We start from the raw sequence: 26,452 nt of genomic DNA on the forward strand, positions 1-26,452 counted from the left end.
TCCCTAAAATATTAGATATGCAACCAGAGTTCTGTCGTCTCAAGGTTATTATCTAATTTTATTCCAGTAACAATAAACAAGCAACAAATTAATGATCAAATACTTGAAACCAAATTTTGCACACATTTTGATTTTAAATAACGTACGGTATGAATGCATTTGGTTATTTGGTTCCGGAGCAATTTCTCCTGACTTTTATTGGGAAGTGGTCTGGTAACTTGGAAAAACATTGTTTTCCTTAGTCACAGTGACATCTAGTGAGCATACGCCCAAATAGCTGCCAGAAAACACGTTGCAACATCCTCAGGGTCTCAGGGTCAAGACAATAAAACTTATCTGTGGTATTTCAAGATAAAATGTTTTAATGTGAATTAAAAAAATCTAATCTTTAAAATGCTAAGACATAAACTGTATTTCTAATCCCACATAAAAAAAAAAACAATAAAAAAAAAAATCAACCGAAGTGAGAAACCAGCAGTTTCCTCTCCCTCAACCTGTTTGAGCAAGAGTATTTTTTTGAAGCATCCTGCTGTGGTCACAGGCGTTGATCCTCTTTTTGTTGCTTCAGATGCACGCAATACTTTGAAGCCGAAAAAGGAAGAACGCAGCATAAGAACGCATCACTTCTGAGTACGGAGCTGTACCTTTATTCATTTTTCTGGACTTTTGGACTCCATTGGCTGTCGCTATCAAAAGAGCACACAATGTTGTCAACTTATTTATTTTTCATTGGTAAGATCTTTTTTTCCTTCTCCTGATTTCATAAAACAAACATGTTCCGATTAGGAAGTTATGCATATCAAGAAATAAAGAGTCATTTTAACCTAAAAAAAACTTACTATTCCTTACAGACAAGTCTGAGTTCTGATTTTTTGTCAGAAATTTACAAGTTTAGAAGCTGTTTTTAATTTATAAAAAACGTTTTGCAACACTTCGGGTGTGGGATGCATATTGTTGTTTTTCTGGCTTGTTTCAAATTGCTAAAAGTGGTTGCAAAATAGAGCAACCATTAGTTGCTCTATTTGGTTTTGGACGTTGAAAAGCTTTTTTAGTCTTATCATGAAGTATGTCATTCATGATTTTTTTGGGTTTTCAAAGTTGGTTCTGCTTCTTTAGCTTCCTGGCATCAGTTTGAATCAATGAATAAAAAAACACCAGAAGTCTCACTTTGAGCTTAGGCATCGCACCACACAACTTAATTCTGCTTAATCTTGCCCACATCACAGACAAAAATAGCAACCAAAATTCAAACTATGAGCTGAGAAGAAAAATATACGTCTGAGTGAAACCCCGGTAAAAAAAATAGTTGTACTTTGTTTGGGAGCAAAAAATGAGGCTTGAAGTGTAGGGGGAAAAAATAATTCAGCAGGAGCAAGACGTAACACATCCTATATGAATAAGTAGGAGACAAGGTGATGCTGAGAGGAGTTGAGGGATCTGATGGTGGGAGAGTTTAATTAAAAAAGAGAGAGCAGGCAGAGGGATCCAAGATGGAAGGACAGCTGCAAGAATCAAACCACAGACAATGGGGAGGAGGATCAGAGAAAGGCTGCTGGTTGAAAGACAACAACAAGAATTTGAGTTAGTGTTCTAATCTAGTTCTGGGTCAAATGTTGACTGGTCCAGCTGTGGGTTGATAACCAGTGGGTTAGATTATGGGATTGACTGGGTTAGGTCATCAATCCCTAAAAAGGTTTAGAAATAATTCACGTCTAATAATAAAGATACAAAAGAGTACCTTAAAAGCTTTTTAGTAGCTTTTTGTCTCTTTATAGAAGGTACACCTGGTCTGGCGATCTGTTAGCTGTGACATCATCCAGGGGAGGCAGATCATCCTCTATTACCATCTAACATAGAAAGTACTCCTGGGTCAGTGTGAGCTTCTGTGCTTTCTGTGTCTCTGCTCTGTCTTCTCTAAGCCCCAGTGGGTGGAGGCAGATGAGCGTTCACACTGAGCCTGGTTCTGGTTCTGCTGGAGGTTCTCCTCCCTGTTAAAGGGGAGTTTTCCTCTCCACTGTCGCTTCATGCATGCTCAGTATGAGGGATTGCTGCAAAGCCATCAACAATGCAGACGACTGTCCACTGTGGCTCTACGCTCTTTCAGGAGGAGTGAATGCTGCTTGGAGAGACTTGATGCAACCTGCTGGGTTTCCTTAGAGAGGAAACTTTCTGACCAACCTGGAGGATTTGATTGATTTTGACTTTGGAAAGAGCCTTGAGATGACATGTGTTGGGAATTGGTGCTATATGAAGAAAATTGAATTAAATTGAATAACCCTGAACCTGTATTACTGAGTAGGCATTTTCTGAGTTAGGAGGAATGATCCGACCATCTTCTCTCGTGATTATTTCAGAACTCGGGTCTACTATCTACATATTGTTTCACGTTCCATGAACCAAACACAAAAAAAACCAGAAAGATCTTCCCCTTGCAGTAGCAGTATCCACTATTTGGAGGAAATGACCATTGCCAATAAATCTTCAATTTAACATTTTTGTTTTCTTAATTTTTTTCTAACTGTAGTTTTTTATGATATATATTTATGATTTGGATTACCTTTGTTGTGCAGCTCTTTAGTACAACCAGTGTGGTTGCAGAGGGGCCTTATCGATAAAGTGGCATTGTCAGTGGGAGACAGACTGGGTACACCCTAATAAATGTCCACACATTCACACACAATTAACCTAACAACGAAGGCTTCTGGATGGTTTGGAAAAGCTGGAGTATCAGGAGATAACCCACGTTTGTATGGAAACCAGGATCTTCTTGCTGCAGGGCAACTTGTGCTAAAAACTGTGGCATCAACAGTCAACCAGACAGCTGAATTTGAACAGCAAAGTTCTCATAAAAATAACAATGTCTGTAAAGACTTTATGGCCAATCCTTTAGTCAAGAGCTGACTCCTGAGCATAGTTAGGCCTAGCTTGCGCTAACGACTTAGCAGATACAAGGCTAATGCTAAGTGAGCAAACTGGTTTTCCATCATCAACGAAAACACTAAACACATCTCACTGATATCAACGTTACAGACTCCCCCCTTTGGAAGAGGTTTGTTGAAGCGATAAGGTTGTGTTCAAAATGGCTGTGAGGAATAATTAAAGTCTATTTCCAGCCCAAAAAACCTAAATCACAACTTCTGCCTTAACTACATAAACCCAGCATTTCAGTTAAACCCCAACTGTTTTCTGAGTTGGGAAGGAGGACATGCAGACGATTGAGGAGGACACTGGTGGCAGAGTGAGAAGAGCCACTGTGGAGGCTGAAAAGAGCAGCTCAAACAAAGAGCGTGGAAGCGATTTGAGTGTACAGCAATGCTAAAATGTTATGCTAACAATGTAGCCCGTTAACGATTGAACTGTTTTTCTGTAGAGTTGGTTTTGACCTCCGTTGTGGCAAATTACACGATGGGACCCATCCAGGATTTCAACAGTCCAGAAGCCGGCGATGCTACAACTTTCCCCACTGAAACCCCTTCAACCCCCAACATCAGCCCCACAAACATCTCGCCAATCCTAAGTACCACTGAAAGCAGCTATCAATCCAATGAAAGCACAAGCATCGCACTTACGCCAGCAAACGGCATCGGTGAGTGTCGTTAACACAAGTCCATGATGTCTTTACCCTCAAAGCTCACTCATTTATTCACTGTTTCTCTGTTTTTGGGGAATCCCTCATATTTGTGTTGTTTAGGGATCAGTAATGGCAGTTCTGAAGGTGTCAATGTCTCTACAACTACTGTGTCCACACCCTCAACAACAGCCGCCCCCCTCACAGCAAAAACCACCACTACGTCTAGGACAATGGAGAATACGATACCTACCCCAAAGAGTGAGCTGCAGAACAATCACGTGCTGTGAAGACATGAAACGTTTGGGAGCAAATTTAGCACAGATTAAAACAGTGCCTGAGAGGAAGTTGGAGTTGAATAAAACTACACTTATGTGCACTGCACCATGAAGTTACAAATTGACCGACACTGTAAAGACCTTGTCACCCAAAAAACTAACTGTATAATAATGGGAGTGAATAGAAAGTGAAGAGAGTGAAGATCAGTTTTAAATGGGTCATTATTAAAGTAAAATGCGATTATTAAATGTGAATTACTCCCTCTTGCAAAGTTAACATTTTCTATTCCTAACAGGTTCAACTGGGGGAAGCAATATTGGTGAGTTGTTTTTCTGTTTCTGAGGTAAAACACAAAATGACCAAAGATAATTTGAAATATGTTCCGACACAGATAGTTACGCCACTTTCACACAAGTGTAAGACTGCCCTACAGTTTCCTGTACTTCAAGAAACATTTGAAATGCAACAAATCTAGAGAACCTATTGTTTTCAAGGCAATCATGGCTCCAGTTTGCTTTGAGTACATGGTCAATTGATTTTCTTTCCCGCTGGTTTCCCAGCTATTTTACCCACTGCTGCCCCAGCTTTCACTGCTGCACTATCTGTAGATTTTCTCCTAAAGCAAAAGAGATAATTTCTGCACCTCTACCATCCATTTCCACTTTACCGTGGAGTGAAGACTTTCTGCATTTTCATTAATTTATCACCAGCATGAGAAGACCTAGGTGCTGAATGCTAAGCACATCCCACAAGTCTCATCCTGATGCAAGTGAAGTTTTTTTTACACCGAGTTGAGCGCCACAGACAATGCCACGATGGGCTAATCTCTCAACAAGCAAGAGTGCAAATCTAAAATCTTAGAAACCCTATAAGACTGAATGTAATGCTTCGTCAATAAGACTGACAGTGATGTCTCTTTGACATTGTGTTGGGAACATTTTCATTTGAATTGGAGCTTTGAAAAATAAAGACCTCGCAACCAGCATATGTGCAATTTGGAGGTGTTTACGCTCCTCCCCCAGGAGCACATGCCAGACCAAAGTGTGAGTAGAAGGATCGTGGCTCTGTATTTATAGCCGAGCAGACTGAGGATTCTTTGTTTGGTTGCAGTCAGGTCAAGATTAGTATCGAGATGCAGTGTGCATGCCAACGCTGACAGGGTTATTATTATTATACTCCTGCCAGAGTGGGGCTGCGTGTGATGAAGCTGTAGCCTTGGGTTGAAAACACAGCAACCTCTTCAATAAATTAACCACCACCATCTCACCACAGATCTTTTTTCTTTTTTTTTTTTGCATGGGCAATGATTTTAGAAATTAAATTTGATTTGTTTTTTCCATCTTCAGGGATCATCATTCTGGTATTAATCCTGCTTATAATCCTTGGATTTGGAATCGCTTGCTGTGTTGCAAAGAAAAGAGGAAGAGTAAGAGGACTATGCCTTTAATTCAATTACCCAACATGTTCCTTGGAAAGCTGTTCACTGCTAACTAAATATAGAGCGGAGGGTCAAAGCAGCTAAAATTGCATTGATGATGAGAAATGTTTTACAGATAAGAGCTAAAACATACTGTTTTCTATTACAGCGTTACTCTGTGGATTTTGCCCCCAGACCCGATGAAAACGTCCCTCTGAGCATTGTAGATCCTGAACTCGTTGTTGAGTCTTCACCTCAGAACGGTCATTCCAGCATCTAAAAATTAATTTAATTAATTTCAAAGCAAACATTTGGAGCATACCATCTCTGTATGTTTAACTTTAATAGCAACTTGTTTGCACACGTTGCAGGTCTCAAATCCTTTCAGAGCACAGAAACAGAGTCACAAGGGCCAGAAGTTACACCCGAAACACAGGAAGAGAAGAAAGGTACATCTGTATTTTCATATGTTGTGTTTTTTTGTTTTTGTTTGTTAGTTTGTGTGGAGAAGCAGGAAACTATAGAAACTCTTGTTGATGTGAGTTGCTAGCTAATTGTGTATTGTTTCCTTCCTCTTTCTGACACGCATACAATGACAAAGTAAGAGGAAGTATAGCTCAGTCATCTCAACTATCTATAAACCATCTAATTTGCAGACATAAGTGTGAGAATGCACTTTAAACGCGTACTGAGTTTTTTGATGCAGAAACACTTAAACATTTTTATATTACACATACAGGTTGCGACAGTTATTGATGCTGATTCTGAGAAACCTAAAACTGTCCAACTTATCACTTTAGATCTCACGACTACAAGTTCTTGTTCTGGCAAAAAAGCTTACCTTTTACAAACCTTTTAGTGTTAGATGATTGTAAATAAACTGTAAAGAGCTTTTTAAAAGTGTAGGAAGTTTACTTTAAATTTCTTTTCTTCATTTTATTTAAGTAAAATTTCCCTGTCAAACTTATGAGCAGGCTGTTGGCGGTAAAACGTGAGCAAATGTGCTTGAAGCGACTGTCTTCTTGTAGTAGCAGTGGTAACTCCCAAAGAAAAGCATGCAGTCATCTTTGCATTGCATCAAAATGACACACTAGAAGGAAACTGCTGCAAACAACATGGCAACGGGAGGAATAGGGAGAGGTTTAGCTGTAGTTTCACGAAGTTCAAGACGTATTAGAAGTATTAGATCCATCTCCTCGGGAGGCATCCAGCCGCCAGTGCAGAGCCTGCTTGTCATTGGCAGCAGGTGGGCATAAGTGCAAAGAGAATTAATCAACAGCCTTGTGACCAAGAACCCACTTGAGTTTAAGATAAACATTAAGGAGCATGCATGGTTGTTTGTCCTGTGTCTCTATGCTGTCCAGTGATGGACTGGCAAGCTGTCCAGGGTGGTTTCTACAGTCAAGGCCAAGCTTTTGGCCTTAACTGTAGAAACATCTCTGTCACTGTTACTTGTCCTCTGATATCAAAGAAAAGACTGATTTTGTGGTTTTCTGAGTTACAGACGGTAGAAGTAATGAAAGGGTTTCCAGGTTGAAAGGGTTAATGAGATGCAGTACTCAGGCTGACCACACGATGGCGATAGAAGCTCAGCTGGAGGCACCATAGACATAATATAAGAGTAGACGCGTCATTGGGCGGGTTCTGCCTATGCTGCGATGCGTCAGAGCGTCCGCCATCTTAAATGTGGCAAATCGGCAGTTACTCAGTCACTTAAACAGTATCAGAGGGACTTTAATCTCTGAATATACTTTGTATTCGTAGTATTTCTTTTTTGTAATATTACAAGTTTATTTTCGTATCCCTTTAGCTTCATTCTCCTGAATTTATTCTCCTAAAGAATAAAAATAATTAAAATAATCTAACCTGGCCCTATTACTCCAGGAGTGAAATAATTCTGCAAACTGTGATTATTCTGGAAATGTTCCCCCTTAATTCTCATAATATGATGTTGTTATCATAACATTATCACTTTTGTGTTTGTTAGTTTATTTTTACTTTAGGACTTTTTTTCCTCATATTATTAATGTTACCTCTTTAAATACTCACCCAAAAAGTCTGTTCCTAAAGGTTCACATGTGACACGGGTTTATGAAATAATGAAGACCACAATGTTTAGATTTACAAATTTATCCTTATATTCATAACACAGTAAACACACACACACACACACCACACATATATAGTATAGATATGATATATATATATTAATATATAGATATATATATATATATTATATATATATATATATATATATATATATATATATATATATATATATATATATATATATATATATATGCGTGTGTGTGTGTATTTATTGTAGCACAGGAGTGAGGCATCTTTTCTGATTCACGTTCACAATAACAGAACTCGACTTTTTTCTGCCACATACAATATGGCGGTGACGTTGACGTGCGAACCTGCGCCCTATGACGCGTCTACGTATATGATGTCTATGGGAGGCACCTGGTGCCAAATAACGCAGTTTTCTTCAAAGCTGAACCTCCGTGTAAAAATGTAAAAACTGTGGAATTTTTTGAAATCTGTAAAGTTACAAAAGCTAAAATATTTCTTCATGCAACTTTTTAGATTCATCGAAAGATCTATTTAAAAAAGAACAATATGCAGAATCTTTATTAAAGAACTGCTGTAAGTGTAGAAAGTCTTCCTGCCTTGCTCTGAGGTGCTTGCATGTTAAAGGTAAAATGGTGTAGTCGTGTCTGGGCGCGTCACTCTGCCCCGGGCCAAACTGGGTTTAAACAGAGGCCGCTGGTGGTAGGTTTTAGAGAGTTACCCACTAAGTGATTTGTTTCCTGTCAAAGTAAATCATCCACCACAAGAAAAAAACATTTTTTTTACTTTAATTTTCATTTTTCACTAGTGATCGTTCCAAACCGCTGGCAGACAATGTCTTGCTTTTGTTATAACAGTGTACTGTAATTAAATGGTGATTTATTGAAAATTTACTCCTCCGAACCATCCTCTTAGGATAAATGTAAAAAAGCTGCAATAACAGGAAGAATGTTTTTTTTTTTTTTTTGTCATCAGAAGAATGAGTGTTTCTTCCTCAAAATGATTACTTCAGCGTTGTGACGTTTTTCCTTCCACAAAAATTAACCAACAACATTTGCATAAAAGGACTGTACTGGAAACTTATCGTCATTGCAAAAAACTGCTGTTGGGGGGGGGGGGGGAGGAAATGAAGTAATTGCCATTATTCGTTATTATATCGTTTGAATATATGAGCTAATTTAGGCAAAGTCCTCTTTACCCTGCCCAGAAATCAAAAAGCATTGAGTATTCATGTGACGTGGATGCGATGTATCCACTACATGCTACATACAACCGTGGTATGAGGGATTGCTGCAAAGTTAACGACACGATGTAAGCGACTGTCCACTGTGGCTACGTGCTCATGCAGGCGTGACTGTGGCACGTTGATAACTTGATGTAGTCTTCTGGGTTTCCTTAGATAGAAAACTTTAAAGCTATTTGAATAATAAACAAAGCTAAACTTTACTTTGTTGTTTGATAAATAAGATCAATTGGACTGTATGTAGCTGAGTTGGAAAACGTCTGTATCATCAGATCGAAATAGAATTTTTCTTTTTTTTTGTAAAGTGCCTTCAGACGACAAGTGTTGTGAATTGGCGATATATAAATACATTGTATTAAAGAGTAAAATGAATATCTTGCACAGCTGAGATAAAAAATTAAATAAAACCAGCAACGTGGAGGTGGTGCGTCATCGACATAGACACTATAGATAAAATCTAAGTCATCCGTTTACCCATGCTGTTTTTTTTTTTTTTTCAAAACAGTAATGGAGGACAGTGTTTGTTAGCCCAGAAAATGCTTCATATTTAAATTAGATTTCTCACCTCTGTATTCTCTCGTCTTATTTACGCCTAAAAATGATACTTCTGCATTTATCCCTAACCCCCATAGCCAGTCATTGTCGTAACACTGACTTCAGCCCTCCTTACTGCATCAATCTTTTCTCAAAACACATAGAACTGGCAAAAAGAAAGGCCTTAATCCCACCTTGAAGTGTTTCGTAAAAGTAGCCAGAGTCTGTGTTCAAAGTAATAACTAATTTGTGAAGAACATTCTAGCCTGTCACTATAGCATCATTTTCCTTTTCCAAGTTAAGTCTATTGCACCTTTTTTTTTTTTTTTTAGAAAACCAAGAAAATATGTGCCTTTCCCCTTTGGAAATTGTCTGAAGACAAATTGACTCCATCAGCACAGTGCGGCTCCTACTGTGTTGTTAGTGTGGTTTGTGGGATGTGTACAAATAAAGAACAAATTCCCCTGTGTTAAACAAAGAATAATTAGCACAAAGTTGAAGATCCTGATCACCAAGCATCTTCCTCTCATCTCTGCTTTCCCTCCTCCAAAAACTGGGCCAGATAATGATGGGGCAACCCTACTTTCCCACAGACTCCAAACAGCTGCATGGCTCTGGCTTATTCGGAGCTACCCAGTAATCAGTCCACACATTATCGGCCCCGTGGCCCCCTACAAACACCGCCACACAGGGGAATTGCTGCCTGGGTACAAAATGCTTCAGGCTGTACGGGTCCAGAGGCAGTCATTATTTAGCAGATCTGCACAAAATGTGTGAATCCAAACATTAAACCTGCAACTTCGCTGAAGTTTTGAATAATAAAGAAATCACCTGAGAATATTATGCAACAGTTAGGGCTTTCCAGAATTTTGCATGATGACACAGCAAATTATTTGATTTCTTCTTTATTTCTCACAGCAACGTCAAAAAACCAAAAGAAAATCCCTGTTAACTGATGTATGAAACGAATATCTGATTGTGTACAGAAGAGGCGGCCGTATCTGCTGCTGCACCCAGCGCTGAGGCTGCAGCTCCACCTGAGGCTCCGTCCGAGGCTCCAGCAGCAGCTCCGGCAGAAGCTGCCGCTGGAGCTCCTCCACCTCCGGACAGCTCAGAAGAGAAACCGAAGTCGGACGATGCCAAGCAGAGTTCCTCTGCACCCGTGGAGCCTGTTGTGGAAGAAAAAACTGATGATGAAGGGGCGGCCTCCACCAAGACTTCGGTGGAGTCTCTGAAGGAGACAAACGAGAACAACAACAACAACAACAACTTTGGCTTCAGTCAGAATGGAGGTTGGTGTTCAAGTCATAGTCTTCGGACAATCAAAAAACCGCTTTAAAAAACGTTTTATTCCCACAAATTATAACTTAGACACAAACTGCACATGCCTACAACTGCCTGACTTATTTATTCTCTCACTGACAAGATAGGTAGAAAAAACACTGAGAAAGAAGGGTATGATTTAAGAGCAACTTGGTGCAAATGTACATCAAAATTTGATTCGATTTGAAAGGAACTGGCAGACCTTGAAATGGGCAACAGAGAATCTAATGGACAAATGGTCCACAGCCTTCAGTCAAAGCAGCGAGTGAAGGTCATCCGATCCGTAGATGCTTCAAAGATCAAGGAGGCAGCACTTGAGAGCTGATGTTAGGGTTGATAGTGGGACATACAGACACATTACCACAGTGGTCAATATTGAAACCCATGGGTACATTAGGCCACACACAAATATCTTTAAAGTTGTGTCTGCCCAAGACATTCCACACCAGTGCTGGACATTTTGCATGCAACATATTGCAGATTCTCCCCAAATATCTTTGCCTGCTCTCTGGACGAAGGTACGGGACTACTCCTACTCTCAGAAAACACTAATCCTGGACCACGTCTCATACATCGGCATCCATGAGGCTGCAGGTTTACTGCTGGGATCAGCTGGTACAGCAGCTCCACTGCTTTAGGGCCGGCTGCAGCAGCTGTAGGCCACGTTGCTGCAGAGGAGAACACCGCCGCTGACAGCAGGACCAGACGTGCACTCACGCCGCCATCTCTGCTAAACTTTAGGCACCTTTCAGTGGAACCCTCACTTTGACCTGCTGTAATCAGTTTGCAAACGTCTCTCATTTGTTCACAGAACGGCAGAGGAGCAGCACTCTGTGGGACGTCCGTGTCAACTGTCCGGTGTGAGACACGTATCCCTGCTGTCCCTCAGAGACGAGGTAAGACAGCAGCTGATGGATGTTGAGCTTCAGCTGCTCAGCCAGTTAAAGTGCTCATAAAAAGGCAACCCCCCCCCACCCCCCACCCCCATAGGCTTCAAGTCAACAAACCACATTCGGCCAGCTGGAGTTACAGCTTCCTGTCCTGAATTAATCTGTTAGAAATAGAAAACTCATAACCATTAAGTCTAAAATTATAACCTGTGCTTTTCCCTAAATTGTATATCACACCGATGGCCTGTCAGCCGGTGGTTTAAAATACACACCGTATAAACGACATAAACGTCGATCAAACACAGCGTAAAACTTTTCTTTTTGTTTTTTTGAAGGGTTCTTAGTAGTGAGGAGGTATTAATTTGAAAATTTTATCATCTCATAATGAAGGTTTTCTGGTTTCCCCTTATTTAAGGTCTGGGACAATTTAATCACGATAAACTCTATTTTACAGTGTTGGTCACAGAGACTAATCAAATTCACTTAGAGCTACAGGTGAAAATGTCGAAATTAGCTGATTGTGTGAATTTTTCATTTGAACGACCCAAATGAAAAAAAATAAAGAGTTCCTTGGTAATATTTTAAATATATTCAAATAATAAATAAGTAAATGTTTCCTTTTATTGTCCCGCAGAGGGGAAATTTGTCTCTGCGTTTTCACCCAGTGATTTCCCACCCTGGTCTTCAGGACCAACTGTCCTTCCTGCTTTAGGTGTTTCCCTAAATAAACAAGCCTCTGCATTCCTTCCTGGCTGCTGAGGAGGTCATGCAATCATTTGATTCAGGTATGCAGAAGCTGAGACGTTTAAAACACAGGACCAGGGTGGAAAATCACTGGTTTAACCCATCAATTAGGCGCAGGGAGCAATCTGTGGTTCAGGGTCTTGAGTTTCAAACCAGCAACCTCTCCTAGATGCAAACAGTCAGCTCTTTTACCGCTAGACCACCACTCTCAATAATTTCCGATAAAGGAAAGGAAATATGCTTTAAATGTGCAGCTGTCCATGTACGCACTGTTAGGAATAGATGTTTTAGGTCATGATAAATCCAAAAAGGGTTAAAAAATAAAACAACTGGACTTTTATTCAGGAGCTGAAGACGTTTCGCTTCCCATCCAGGAAGCTTTCTCAATTCAAAATGTCTGACGTAGTGAGGAGTTCCCAGCTTTACAGACCTGCTGGCGACGCCTCGTTAGAGCTTATTTTTAACCTTTTTTTTTCTTTGTGTGGATTCAAACTCTGTGAATGTTGCTCCTTTGAATAAAGTGAGAATGCCGTTAGATAAATATCCACAAATAGAACAGTTTAAAAAGGAGGTATACATAAACACGTGGTCTTATTGAAACACGAAGAGGAAGCGCATCTTAAATTTAGCGTAGCGAAGGTGTCTGTCACTTGGTTGCTATATCTTCATTAATCAGATATTGTAGTTGATACTATTAGGGTGAGATTAGATAAGCGTAATCATCTTCCTTTTCCCTTTCCTCTATGTAAACTGAATCAACTAAGGTGGGGGAAATATTCTTGCGTGTCTATTTTATTCGTTCCCGCGTACCTTTCTGTGTTTTTTCTAGTTGGTCAAGATTTAAAAAACAAAATGCAGTTGATAAGATGGCCTGTTAATGCTAAACAATGATGAGAAGTGGAATAAAACAAATCTTCTACTGTTCTGCACATAGTAAACCCTGCCAGACTCCGGTCTTTCATTCCTCTAACCGCTTGCCACAGACGGATGGGATTTTTGTACCGCGAGTAGTAACTTGGTCCTTCTCAGTCCAATCATCGAGTGCTCCAGGATGTACGCTCCACGCCTGCACCTGTGTTTCTCCTTCCCTCTGCTCATAAACGCCCCGGGCGGAGGAATTCACACCGCCCCCCAACAGCTGATGATAAGCTCACACCTGAGAGGAGGGTAGTAGTTGGGCTCTTTTCTCACAACAAAAAGATAAATAAATTAAAATACAAAATGTTTAAATAGTCACCATGCATCTGCAAAGTTTGGAGAGTTTTTGAAAATGATAAAGCCCCCAAAAAGGCCCCTCTTTAGGGGGGCAGAATAATAATAATAATAATAATAATAATAATTAACAGTACAGATACAATAGGCCTTCGCAGTGCTTCGCTGCTCGGGCCTAATAAATATACCAGCTTCACCACAGTGTCGCCATTATAGTGGAGTCTGGTGTTTTAAAGCAGTAAATGGTTCTTTATGATAAGTAAAAGTGTAGGTAATGTTCTAGCTTAAAGGCGGGCTTCGTTATTCCGGTTATTTCTGTGATTTTCAACACCCAGACCTGTGATAGTTAGAAAATAACCCGATCGCCCTTAGATATGGAAAACTCCAACTTATTCCTACTGTCATAAAAACCGTGTGCGGTTTCATTTTGGTTTCGACGTAAGGAACATTTTATTTTATTTTCTCTCGTACGCGCCGTCTTTAAAGATCCTCCACAAACGTTCCAGGGTTCTTTAGGTCTGGCTCCTCTCAGATCCTACCAGATCCCATCAGATGGCAAACTCTGTGATTTCAAAGTCCATGTAATAATATAAATGATATTAAGAGACGTTACAGGGGCCATGACATCACTGTATAAACCATTTGATTTGGTTAATAATGCTGCATTATCTGAATCTGATTTAAAAAGATATAAACAGCTTGTTGTTTTGTCAGGCCAAATGTCCCTCTCCAGTAAAAGGGTTGGTTGCGGTAATGTTCCCCGGACGTCCTCCATCATCTTCACAGTCTTGCACTGCAAAAATAGAACTAAAAACAAGTAAAATTTTCTTGAAATGAATGTATTTTCCCTTGATTTGAGCAGGTAAATAAGATTATTTGCCAATGGAATAATATTTTAGCACTTAAAATAGGAACAATTCATCTCCATCATCTTATTTCAAGTGCAGTATATCTAATTATCTTATTTTAGGGGTAGAAATACTCATTCCATTGACAAATAATCTTATTTACCTGCTCAAATCAAGGGTAAATACATTCATTTCAAGAAAATTTTACTTATTTTTAGTTCTCTTTTTGCAGTGTGAGCAGGTTAAGCTCCGGGTGGGTCCGACCGCAGCAGTGGACCAGCAGATCTACCTGCTGTCTCTGTGCAGACTCGTTGCTGTCCTGGACAGTTTTGTTGTCCCCAAACCTCAGGAGTTTCCCCGATAGGCCTGCCTGAGGTGCTCGTTTGTGGACAGAGAGAGTGAAGAGCACGCTGTTGTTACGCTATTAATAGTTAAGCTGCTCTCTGAGCTAAGCTTTGTGAAAATACCAATCATTTTCCAAGTTGCAAATGCAAAAGTAGGTGTGACTTACTCCAGAATCCTTTCTGAAGTGCATAAATTTACCACATCACAGTATACACGAAACACCGGATCGCACAAGCTGGAGATAAAAGGCTGTAGCAGGAGATAATAGACATGAGCTGACAGGTCATAAACTCTAGCGGTATAATTAGACCTGTTCCTTACTCTGCTATTTTCCTGTTAGAGTCCAGCTTTCATGTCTGCTGGTTTACGTTGAAGGAAACAGCCTCTGTGGTCTGGGGTGAGTATTTCACAGCTAACAAGAGCTGGAGGTGAAAAACCAACAAGCAGGAATTTAATGGGTTTGGCAACATTGGTGCTTTACTAGAAAACACTTGTTTTATTTGTGGAGGTCATTACTGGAGAGGAATGTCGCTGGTGGTTTAGACTAAGGTCATGGTGGCAATAGGAAAAATAATATAGGAGCCTTTAAAGGAAGAAAATATTAAAATTAGATAAAAACAATCAATCATTAACTTACTATTATAAACGAAGACATAAGGACTTAAAGATAATGGTTCATATTCTTTAAAACAATCTAATTTCACTGATGGCCGTGAGGATAAACTTCCTGCTCATTGGGTTTGATGTTGTTAAAACTGGTAAATCAGGATTACACCTGGACAGCTTTTAGAGGGGAGGTTCTGTCGGGAATCACAGACCGATGCTTCCTGTACGCTGGAGGTAGAAAACAGCTGCTAGAGCTGACTCTCCCTCTCTTTACTTAAACTTGCAACTCAGACGGACAAGTTAGAACCTTTAATTTGAAAAACGACGACAACTTCTAAATACAAAGTCAAGAAACATTGATTACACATGTGAGATTACGATAACCTCATTAACCCTTCAATATGTAAATACCAAAAATAGACCATTAAAAGTTAGCATTCTTAAGCTATATTTAATCTTTCCACACTGTTTACTTTTAATTTTAGTTAATGTTTGATTAAAGTCTGTTAAAAGTACTATCTGCACCAAAACCATTGGTTAAGATTGATACAGTACAGTGCAAAAGTCTTAAAACGCTATATAATTTCTTTCGTTTTGGCCTATATCTGCCCAAGTTTTACACATTTTTATTTGGATCTTTAAAAAAAACATATTGATGAAAAAAGCAGACACAGAAGCTATCTTGATGTGACTAAGAGGAAAAATGTGCTTGTTTGAGGTTGTGCTGCTATATGTGCACTTCTGTACAGTTAAACTGGGTCTTCAAGCTTCTCTTAAAGAGAAACTTAGTATTTTTGAGCCAAGACTAGAGCAAGTATTTTACTGTTGCAAAAAGGACATTTTTCTCAGTGAGGTTTCATTTCTCCTCCTCTATTGCTCCTCTTTAGCACGGCGTGCCACAAGGTTCAGTTTTAGGCCCTCAGCTTTTTCCTGATACATTTAGCCTCTTGGTTCTATCAAAAAACATTACAATAGCCACAAATTCCCTAAGACCTCTCCGCCTTTGTCTGTTTGACCTATGCTGTTGTCTTGCCGCCACCAGCTGGACCGCAGTGGTACTGCAGTTTCCCTCACAACTTCCTCTTACATCATTGTTTATGTAAAACTCAGATGATTTGCAGATTTCTTTAACATTATAGCCAGGATGCAGTAATCCACAGCATTGTGTCTTTTACTGCATCCCTGCCAGTGGCTAAGCCAGAATTTTAGATAAAAAAAAAACAATCTCAATGAATTTTATTTGGCATCGGTTGAGTTCTGACTAATTTCTGTGATTATGTAAAAAACCTAGGGGTTATACTGAATGATGATTTAAAATATGACAAACAAATCATCTTTCTGGTTCAGTCTGGCTTTTATCATCTATGCCTTCTAACTAAGGTCAAGTCTTTTTTATCTATTGTGACCCAGAGAAAGGCTGTTTGTGCTTTTCTCAGTTCCAGAATCAACCCCTAGTTATTTAATTCAATTAAATGTTATTTATTTAGTCCCAATTCATGAAACATGTCATCTCAAGGCACTTTCCAAAGCCACATTCCATCAATGTAAATTGGAGAACAGTAGGAGAACTCAGCAGAGTGAGAGAAATAGACCCTGATGTCCTCCAGCAGCCTAAGCCTATAGCAGCATAACTACAGAGGTAGCTCAGAGTAACATGAGCCAATCTAACTATAAGCTTTGTCAAAAAGGAACGTTTTAAGATTAGTCTTAAAAGTAGACAGGGTGTCTGCCTCACGGACCAAAACTGGGAGTTGGTTCCACAGGAGAGGAGCCTGATAGCTAAAGGATCTGCCTCCCATTCTACTTTTAGAGACTCTAGGAACCACCAGCAGACCTGCAGTCTGAGAGCGAGGAACGTACGGGGTAATCAGCTCTGATATATGATGGAGCTTGATTATTAAGGGCTTTATATGTGAGAAGGAGAATTTTAAATTATATTCTTGTTATCCTTTAGTCGCCTCCAACTTTTTCAGAACGCAGCAGCTCTTCTTTTGACTCACACTCCCAGAGGGGAACACATTACAGCTGTTTCATTCTCACTACATTGGTTTGCTATCCATTTCTGGATAGATTAAAATGTCATTATCTTTTTAAAAACTCTTAACGGCCTTGATTAAATACCTATGGGCATTTATCACTCTTTATACAGACTGTATAAAGACAAAGTTGACATTATCAACATCCCACCGTCTACTCTACACTCGTCCTCTTAATACAGCATATTAAGAAGTTTTATTTTTGTAATTATGTGATAACATGACTCAAAAATATCAGTCATAATTTTGAGGCCTCTATAAATCATCTAAACTCTTTTTGACACATAACTGACGCCAAATTCATCAAAACAAGAAAAATCTTATTTCTGATCAGACAACAGTTAAGACACTCATCATTACAGTTGAGGTGGGACAATTTGGAAGCTGGGGAAGCATAACATTTTACTATTCAATGTCAAGAAAAACCTTTTACCTTACTCTGAAATGGGTGAGGTAAAAACATAAGAGTCATCTAACTACAGTATGAGAGCTAAACCAATGTCTCACATCTCTCAGATTGGTATAATCTGTCATGCTGGTATAAAAGGTTAACCTTTCCATAGATCCTTATCAAAGCTTCAACATTTATCTCCCTCCTCTTCTTCACCTCTGGGGGCTGCAGAGGTTCTGGGTTGGGCCTTTCTAAAGGCCATTGGTGGTCAGACAGTCCTAATTATAGGGTTCCCAATGATGGGGGAAGAATACTGTTGCCTTGATGTCAGAGTCATCTGCTTCACATTCTTTGTTTGCTGCAAAGCAAGTCTCTGCAGAGCTGGATGTGAGGCTGGTTAAAATGATGTATTGTCCACACCACGATGTTTAACAAGGACCTCTGCACAAAGAGGAAATAACAACTATAACAGAGGGTGGTGTAAGTAGTATCAAGCAATTCTAAACATCCAGTTATAAAATAATTCAATTAAAGAATGTGTGTTCAAGCTGAAAGACAGATTTAAAAAGTGAGAAGCAAAACATTTTCCCATATGAGTATCCGCTGCTTCTGTGTGCAAAAGCTACTGATTATCCAGCACTAATGATTCATTCCCAGGTGATTAGCCAATCCTTAAATATAAAGAAAAAAAACAAACAAAACAATAGCTACGTTTACATGGATAAATGTAATCTGACTAAAGGGCCAATTAGAATAAAAAAGCGTCATGTAAACGAGCAAAAACATTGGTGAGTGGCGGAAATACGTCGGGAAGCAAAACTGTCGGGGCTCCAGATAAAACTTTTCTGTTCAGAAAAATAAAAGAGCTAAAAGTAGTTGATTACTCAGTAAATAGTAAATGAACTGAACTTATATAGCACTTTTCCACGCACACATTCATACTCTGATACGCAGCTAGGTAGGCAACTTGTAATGTCCCAACCGTAAATAGAACCTGGTGCAGGTCCATCCTGGGTGCTCGGAAGACAAACTAACTCGTATAATACTGATGTTTCTTGAATTGGCGCTAAATAAATAAAATTTATTTGAACTGAACAAGCAATCGTCAAAAAAAGGGTCTGAAACACAGGAATAAAGGCGCAAAGTCCACATAACAAGACACAAGAGAACTAGCTGGGAATACCGGCATAAGTGATCATCCGGCAAAGACTGATGATCCTGCAGCTCCTTTTAAGCACCAGCCAGCCTGATCAGGAGATTTGCCCCAGGTGTGCAGGATCCAGAGCTCCAGCAGAGATCTTCTCTGAAACAGGAACTCACTCGTACAAGGAGACAAACACACCAAAATCCTAACATTATGTCTGTTATACTCGAACAAATGTTTCACTTTGTACGTGGGACATGCCTGAGGCTTCATATATTTTGGTTAAATCGGAGGTTGAAGGAGGAAAAAGCAGGTGAGTGTAGAACATGTGGCTGTGGGAGAGGACGCTTTGAGTTCATAGTTTTGTCCTTTTGTTTTTTGCTCTTTCAGGTTGCAGAAGAAGCCAGAGTGACTGCAGAGGATATGGACACTTCAGCCAAGACTCTGCAGAAAATCCAGGTCACTGATGACTCTGGGTTTGATAGATAGTGTATTTTTTAAGTTAGATTTCATTATTATGTTTAGCTTCTGAAAGCCTGATTCACAAGAGCTAATCTGTGTCCGTTTGTAGCGGCTATTGTTGCACTATATTTATCTCTGGTTTTGATTTAGAAGGAACACACTGTATCTGGTGATCCTTTGATAAATAATGTTTCCCCCTAAATGCATTAAGGAAAAAAAGCACAGAAAGAAGCTGTTCAGTCCAGTGGAGCACGTGAAGTTTTCCATTAGTTGCATCAAATTTACAATTAAATCAGGATAGTTAATCTCTGCTTCTACCAGAATAGGGTCTAAACACTTTTATTACGTCCCTGAATCCAGTTAATCTGTCACTAACGGGCCTCTGCAGAACTTCATGACGTGTTGGGAAGCTAATTCAACCATTTAAACTATTTAAACGTGTGAAGGTTGCAGGCTCCTTGTGTTTCATAAATAAATAAAAAAAAAACTGGACAGTCTTTTAGTGAATCACACCCCAAATTCATACATAATTTTTTTTAAAGCCAGTTATCTCATGATTAACTTTATTTTAATTTTGACTCAGACATATATTCTGACCTCTGTAGGTGGTTTGTATAATTAACATTTCCAACAAGTTCCCATTCACATACAGATGTGTGTTGTATGTGTGCCAAAGCCATTTAGAGCCTTTTTTAAATAAAATTATGAGAAAGTGGGGACTGCTGTTAAAAGTGCGTTTGCAATATTTCGATTCTTTTTTTGATAATAGGATGTATATGTCAATTTCAGTTTAATATGACTAATAAATGCCTCTGTTAAAATTTGCTCATGTTGTTTTTCTCTTCTCTAGTAAAAAAAAAAAAAAAAAAAAAAACAACATTGTAAAGTGGAAAAGCCATGGTTACTGTGGTGGAGATGCAGAGAGCCGCAGCGGTCAGTTTTGGACTCCACAAGTCTAGACTTTATAAAAAGTGGTAAAAAGAAAGCCTTTGTTGAAAGAAAGGTCCTTTTGCAATTTGCAGGACACATGCCTAGCGTGCAGGTAAAGGTGACCCCAACTGAACTTTTTTGGCAACATTAAAACTCTGTTGTCGTGCTCTGTGAGGTTTTCGCAGGAACAAAATGCAGACTGGAACCTGGAAGCCACGTGATAAAAATCTGGATTTCATTCAAGATAAAAAAGCAAAACTTAACAGCAGACATGAGGAGGAAAGAAAAAAAGCTAAATCAGGCAGAACAAGGGAGCGACTGGGAGGATAGTATCAAATGGAAGAGACCAGCGATGAGAAATTATAACCAGGGAGTTAAAATACAGGAGAGGTGTGGAGAAAGGTGAGGCAGAAACAGGTGAAGGACATCGGGGGGAGTTAAGGCACAACTGAGACCAAAAAAAAAAAAAGACATGAAGTGATGGGAGGAGGGCAATGAACAGGATCTGCGGCAAAACACATGGAAGGAATCTCACAGAAATAATATAAAATGCCGGATACTGAACCAAGAACATCAGCCACAAAAGTATGAGCTAAAATGGAAACTAAAACAAATGTAAACAGGAAAAAACACAAGAATCCAAAAAACTCAAACACCTAAGAATAATGAGAATAAGGAAATAACTAAAGAAAGCACACCCTAAGGAACATAACAGCAAAGAAAGAGTTTTGCCTTTACACAAAAGAAAATCAAGACCCAAACACCTGGAGATCATGACCTCTACCTGAGGTAGGAGACTAAATGAACACATCACCTCCATATTCCTCAGGAGGGTTGATATAAAGATGAATGGAGCTAAATACTGATCTTTTCTTGAAAAAAAATAAACTTTTCGAGGCTGCACACTAGTTAGGAGCTTCATCTTCCAGCAGGATAATAGCCTTTAACATACAGCCAACGCTGTGAGGATTTAAATCAAAGTAATCATGTGTTAAAATAACAAGTCTTGGTAATTCAACCATATTAAACAGCTGTGCTGTGCAATCTGACTGAGCTTGAGTCGTTTTGTGAAGGAGACGTTAGTTTCTCGATAGGCAAAGTGTGTAGACATGCAGATTTCACTGCAACAAAAGGCCCTTTTCAGACTTATCAAGTTTACGATTAGAAATGCATGCCACACCTTTTCAGATTTCTATTTTTAAAACATTTTGCGAACCGTACATTCTCTTTTTGTCCCATTTTACAATCCTGCACTACTTTGTGTTTGTCTATCACATAAAATACCAATAAAAACGCATTTAGGTTTGTGGTTGTAAACATTAAAAGAAATATGTGAACATCTTAGCAATGCACAATACGTGAGCAGCGATAAGTTGGTGGGTCATGTAGATTCCACTGGTTTATTTATGCTATATATGTGTATATTCATGGGCAAGTTCACAATTTATCACACTATAAAGCTCAGTTAACATACGCTTCCTCTATAAATTTATGAGCCTTATAAAGAGTGATGACTTCCCCGGTTTTTGGGAGCGATCCAGCGACTAAATACAGCTCGTTTCCACGAACTTCTGCTCCAGTTTAAAGACAAGCGATAGCATATATCAAGGTGTGCGCAGAAGAGTTTAATCCGCCATTAAGCAGATGAAACGCTGCACTGAGCCTGCGGTGCAGCCGTGACGGCAGGAGCGCTTTAGACCTGACCGCAGTCATGAATGCGCTGCAACAAACCCCTCGCTGCAGCAGAACACAAACCTCTTCTTCCTCGAAACTGGATCCAGAGGTCTCAGTGTCCTCTATTTATACCTGAAGTATATTTACAACAGCCCGGATGATTTGAATGCTAGAAAGTGGCGCACAGAGAATGTCAGGGGGAATCTTATTCGGCTATTCTGAGGAGGCACAGAGTTTATCGTGGGTGAGCCTCCTGCTCTGACGTCAAGACGATCTTTTATAGAATTTGTTTGAGCTTCTTATTTTATCCAGCTGTGTAACCTTTAATCAGAAAAGTTTGGCTCTTGATGCATAAACATGTCAATATGACCGTTAGCGGCGGCGGTGCTGTTGTTAGCAACGCTGACTTTCAGCGAGGAGGTTCTGGGTTTGAATGCCGGAGTCTTTCTGCATGGAGTTGGCATGTTCTCCCTGTGCACGCATGGGTTCTCCCTGGGTACTCTGGCCTCCTTCAGTCCAAAAACACGAATGTTTTAATTGATTCTAGAAGGTCGATTAGTTTGGCTTTCATTTTAAAAACACCATTCAAAGCATAGCAAGTTTGTATGCACAGCATATTTCAGCAGCATTGCAACAAAAGAGCCTTACATGGTGAAACCATAAGTAATGAAAAAAAACACATTAAAATTATATTGCAGTGGCATATTAAAAGAAAGCTTTAAAAATGTTATTCAGAGATAATTTTTTTCCTGATTTGTCGGTTCTTGCATGCCTATTGGGGATGTGATGGTGAGCTATACGAGTTATTGACTGCAATGACTTCATTATTATTATTAAATGTTTATTAGTACTTTTTTATTTTATTTTTTAGCCCAGAACAGCCAGATGAAAATGTAATTTTTTTTTTCAAACAAGATAATATCAAGTATCAGGTTCCAACAGTATTATCGGGGCTGAACCCTGACAAGACGTTGGGATTTAGGCCACGCAGGCAGTTTCTCTTTGAAGGCGACTTTCCAGGTGAGTCTTATGGTGGGGATTGTTTTCCACTGAAGGTGATTGTGATAAGAAACACATCTGGATGGTCACAGCTGGAGGCGTCTTCCTGTTAAAACTGAGTCCTTTCTCCTCACCATCGCCACATGCTTGAAAGACAGAGCTCAACGAAGCAAAAAATGTGATGTTATCGTCTGATTTCACCAGTTTGCAAAATTGTCTTTTTGATCTGCTGAATTGGACATTGCTTATTTATTATTGGATGGGACTGATATGAAATTAGCTGTGAATTAGGTTGATTTGATACAACTGGATATAAATTGGCCTGTTTACTTTGCCTCAGTAACGGATGGATGGATGGATGGATGGATGGATGGATGGATGGATGGATGGATGGATGGATGGATGGATGGATGGATGGATGGATGGATGGATGGATGGATGGATGGATGGATGGATGGATGGATGGATGGATGGATGGATGGATGGATGGATGGATGGATGGATGGACGGACGGACGGACAGAGCCCCAGGAAGCATCTTGGTCAGAGGCTTAGCTTATCTGATCAAATCAGCCAAACATATAATATATAATCTAATTTAAACTATCCTTAAATAAAAAAAACTTACATTTTATTTATTATAATTTTCAGAGTGAGGCAAGGTTGTTGCTGGGAGGAATAATCATCCATAAAGATTTTACTTTGCCTCATGCTATTATGCTAGGTCAGGGGCCTGCAACGTTTACAGTCCAAAGAGTCATTTTTCCTACAGTCAAGTTGAATTAAACTCGTTCAGAGCCGCAAATGTTACCTGGCCTTTTGAAAAAAAAAAACAAGTTATAATTTTTGATAAAGATCTGCTGTAGAAAATATGTTGTCATCGTTAAAGAAACTCCCTTTAATGTCTATTTTGAGGTTTAAAAAAAGAGGATGGACGAGATGTTGATATTTGTGGATCATGATGGAAAAAAAATCATAGTTTCCAGCATAAAAGTAAAAATATTGATTTAAAATTAAATATTACTGGCACTTTTAGCATCATTCTTTTGCGAAAATTAAAAGCAATTATTCCAAGACAAAACTGCTAAAACCTACATCTATTATCATTATTACATTTAAATACCATAATAAAAAATATAATTTGTAGCCAAAGTTATTAAGGGCTTCTGTGGAAAGTCCAAAGATCCACAGGTTACAGACCCCTGTGATATACCATGTAATAAAATGAATGTTTCCACTTTAAAGGTAAAAAATTTAAGGTGGATAAAGATTGTTACCACCACACTGATAACAATCAAAGTAAGACTATACAGGTTACCCATGTTAAAAAGAAAACTACAGTAAAATGAAACTGGACCAGTGGCGGCTGGGGTTGGGCACTAGAGGTTGGAGATTTCAACAAAACAATAAACTCTGTTGCTGTCTGACGTTCTCTGAGCTGTCAGGTGTGTGACTTTGACTGAAAAGTATCAGAAATGAATCTGATTTGTATGAAGAATGAAACACAAAGTGCTAATTGGCCAATGGCGCAGAGAGCTCCACACAGAGGAGGATAAATTGGAGTCCAGCATGAAGTCACATTAAGCAAAAAAGTAATATGCATACAACCTCACCGCCATTTAAATGTATGTATTTAGTCCTATGCAAAAAAATATTCAAATAAACTCTAAAACTAACTATCACACCTGTTCTCACATGAAACGTATCTGACTTTGGATTTTTCAGCATTCACCAGACATTTAGTTTTAGTTTGTAATCTGTTAACTTCGTCTTTCCTTTATTCCTGCAATTTTAAAGGGCCGGCACCCTCTTTTATTTATTTATTTATTTTAATCCACACGAGACATTTATAGAAAAATAAAAGTCAGCATTCTGCATTAAGTCAAAAAGTAACAACATAAATTTTGATTTTTCCTGATCTATTTAATCTCACATCACAGTGGAAACATAAACTCAAATTCACACATCTGTGAAGAACATTTTAAACTCTATATATGGCTTTGCTGAGTGTCTGATGTCCTCTGAAAACATGCAAAAAAATAAATTAAACTGCTGCTACCATTTACATTTTTTTTGTGTTAATATTTTTATTAGGAGGAAGAGAGACATTACAAACATAATTTAAACTGTAAATGACAAGGAATGCCATGTCGAACATACATATATATGAATAGTAAAATAGTAAAATAGTAAAAGGCTTACAATTTAGCTCCTGGCCCTCTTTTAACAGGCTGCCACTGTTACCAAAACCAAACCAAACTGGACAAAAACATTTGCAAAAAAAAAAAAAAAATTTTAAATGAATCATTAACAAGAAGAAAAAAAACAAGAATAAGCGGACAGCTGTTGCTCGGTGGGCAGAACAGTTGCCTTACAATCAGAAAGTTGTGAGTTTGACTCCAGCTCTCGCCTACCACATGTCAGTGCGCCTTTGCCTACCAGTCTGCGAATCGATTTGTGAGTGAGTGAACGTTGTGAAGGCATGACAGGATGATAAACGCACTGAACGAGTGCAGCTTATTGAACCAATTAACAGGCTGAAGCAGACAGAGGAAGCGAAGGCACGACGTGAAAGCAAAACAAATTGTGCCTTCTGTCCGTGGGGCCGGATCTGCTAGTCTTTGTATTCCATCCATCATGAGATCATTAGCGGCTGCTGTCATCAGGAGCTTTCCCCTGGATGAGGAGTTGATCCTGGGCGTCTGGGCCTGGCTTCCAACCAGCATCTCTGTCTGTTTACCTTGGACTCTCATTAAAGGCGTGTCTTGTCTTTCATGTCTGAATTAAAAGGAAACCTAATGGCTGTGTTAATGTCACCCTTTAGCCCGACAACAGGCTCACACAGCCGCCAGCCCACACAAACAGACGCGACCGTGCTTTCTTTTATTTAACACCTAATTTCAGACGGAGGAGTCGGCAGCTGAGTCCACAGGCCCTCGTTTTCTGCTCCTCCTTCCTAAAGGGAGAAATGTAAGCGAATCTCTGGAGAGCGCTGGTTTGTTTCTGTAGTTACACCATTTGGTAAGTGGCCCACGTGTATTTTTGGACGGACAAGCGAGGAGGGCAGGATTTATTTAGAGGATGCGCTGAAAAATGTGACACGGCATGCCTGAATAAAAACAGCTTCTGTGCTATCTGGCCCACACATCTAGGCAGATTGCTGAGTTGTTGCCCCCAAAAAAAACGACCCAATAAGCGTTTGATCCTCATTTATGATTTGTTATTCTGAGATTCTGAGATGTTTTAAATTAAAATTCTCCACACACAAGACTTCCAGCCTGCATACATGCACGAGATGGATAGGTTAAAGGCTTTTTTTTCCCTCATTTATTGGTTTGTTCAATAATTTAAATATCAAAGAAGCATTCACTGTAATCAAGAAACAGGTCAGCGACGGAGACTGAAGCATGAGAATGAGGATCAGACTCAACTGTGATGACAATCCATAAAAGGTTCCTCTTTATTTTTATCTTAACATGACCTTGGCCAGGAGTACAGAACCTCACCGGAAAGACTTTGTTGGTATCTACGACAGATAAAGCGTTCTTGAGCTTTATTCCTGAACTTTTTTTAAACATCAAAGTGAACAAAAGGTAATAGGATATCAAACTAATAACAAACACACTCTGGGGACTAAATTCAAAACTGTTGCAGGTCCAAAATCAATTGTCCTAATCCTATTAGGGATTATGTTAATCATGTGTGGACATCCAGAAAAAAGTTACTCCTCAG

General features: G+C 39.3%; 1 protein-coding gene across 1 annotated transcript; it reads left to right on the forward strand.

Annotated features, from left to right (window-relative positions):
- The first annotated feature begins 619 nt into the window (after positions 1 to 619).
- On the forward strand, positions 620 to 19,932 carry LOC105926489 (flocculation protein FLO11). Its single transcript, XM_012862858.3, has 10 exons — positions 620 to 732; positions 3,371 to 3,586; positions 3,692 to 3,829; positions 4,143 to 4,166; positions 5,194 to 5,273; positions 5,434 to 5,527; positions 5,636 to 5,713; positions 10,104 to 10,409; positions 11,252 to 11,336; positions 19,047 to 19,932. The coding sequence occupies exons 1-9, from the start codon at positions 705 to 707 to the stop codon at positions 11,302 to 11,304; spliced, it is 1,017 nt and encodes a 338-aa protein (XP_012718312.2). The 5' UTR covers positions 620 to 704; the 3' UTR covers positions 11,305 to 11,336; positions 19,047 to 19,932.
- The last annotated feature ends 6,520 nt before the right edge of the window (positions 19,933 to 26,452 follow it).

Source organism: Fundulus heteroclitus, chromosome 5 (genome assembly GCF_011125445.2).
Source record: "Fundulus heteroclitus isolate FHET01 chromosome 5, MU-UCD_Fhet_4.1, whole genome shotgun sequence".
Taxonomy (NCBI): domain Eukaryota; kingdom Metazoa; phylum Chordata; class Actinopteri; order Cyprinodontiformes; family Fundulidae; genus Fundulus; species Fundulus heteroclitus.

Excerpts from the sequence above, each read along its gene's own strand:
- LOC105926489 (XM_012862858.3), top strand. The coding sequence starts at position 705 with ATGTTGTCAACTTATTTATTTTTCATTG. Across the intron at positions 5,274-5,433 it reads TTGCAAAGAAAAGAGGAAGA|CGTTACTCTGTGGATTTTGC; the intron begins GTAAGAGGACTA and ends TTTCTATTACAG. Across the intron at positions 5,714-10,103 it reads AACACAGGAAGAGAAGAAAG|AAGAGGCGGCCGTATCTGCT; the intron begins GTACATCTGTAT and ends GATTGTGTACAG.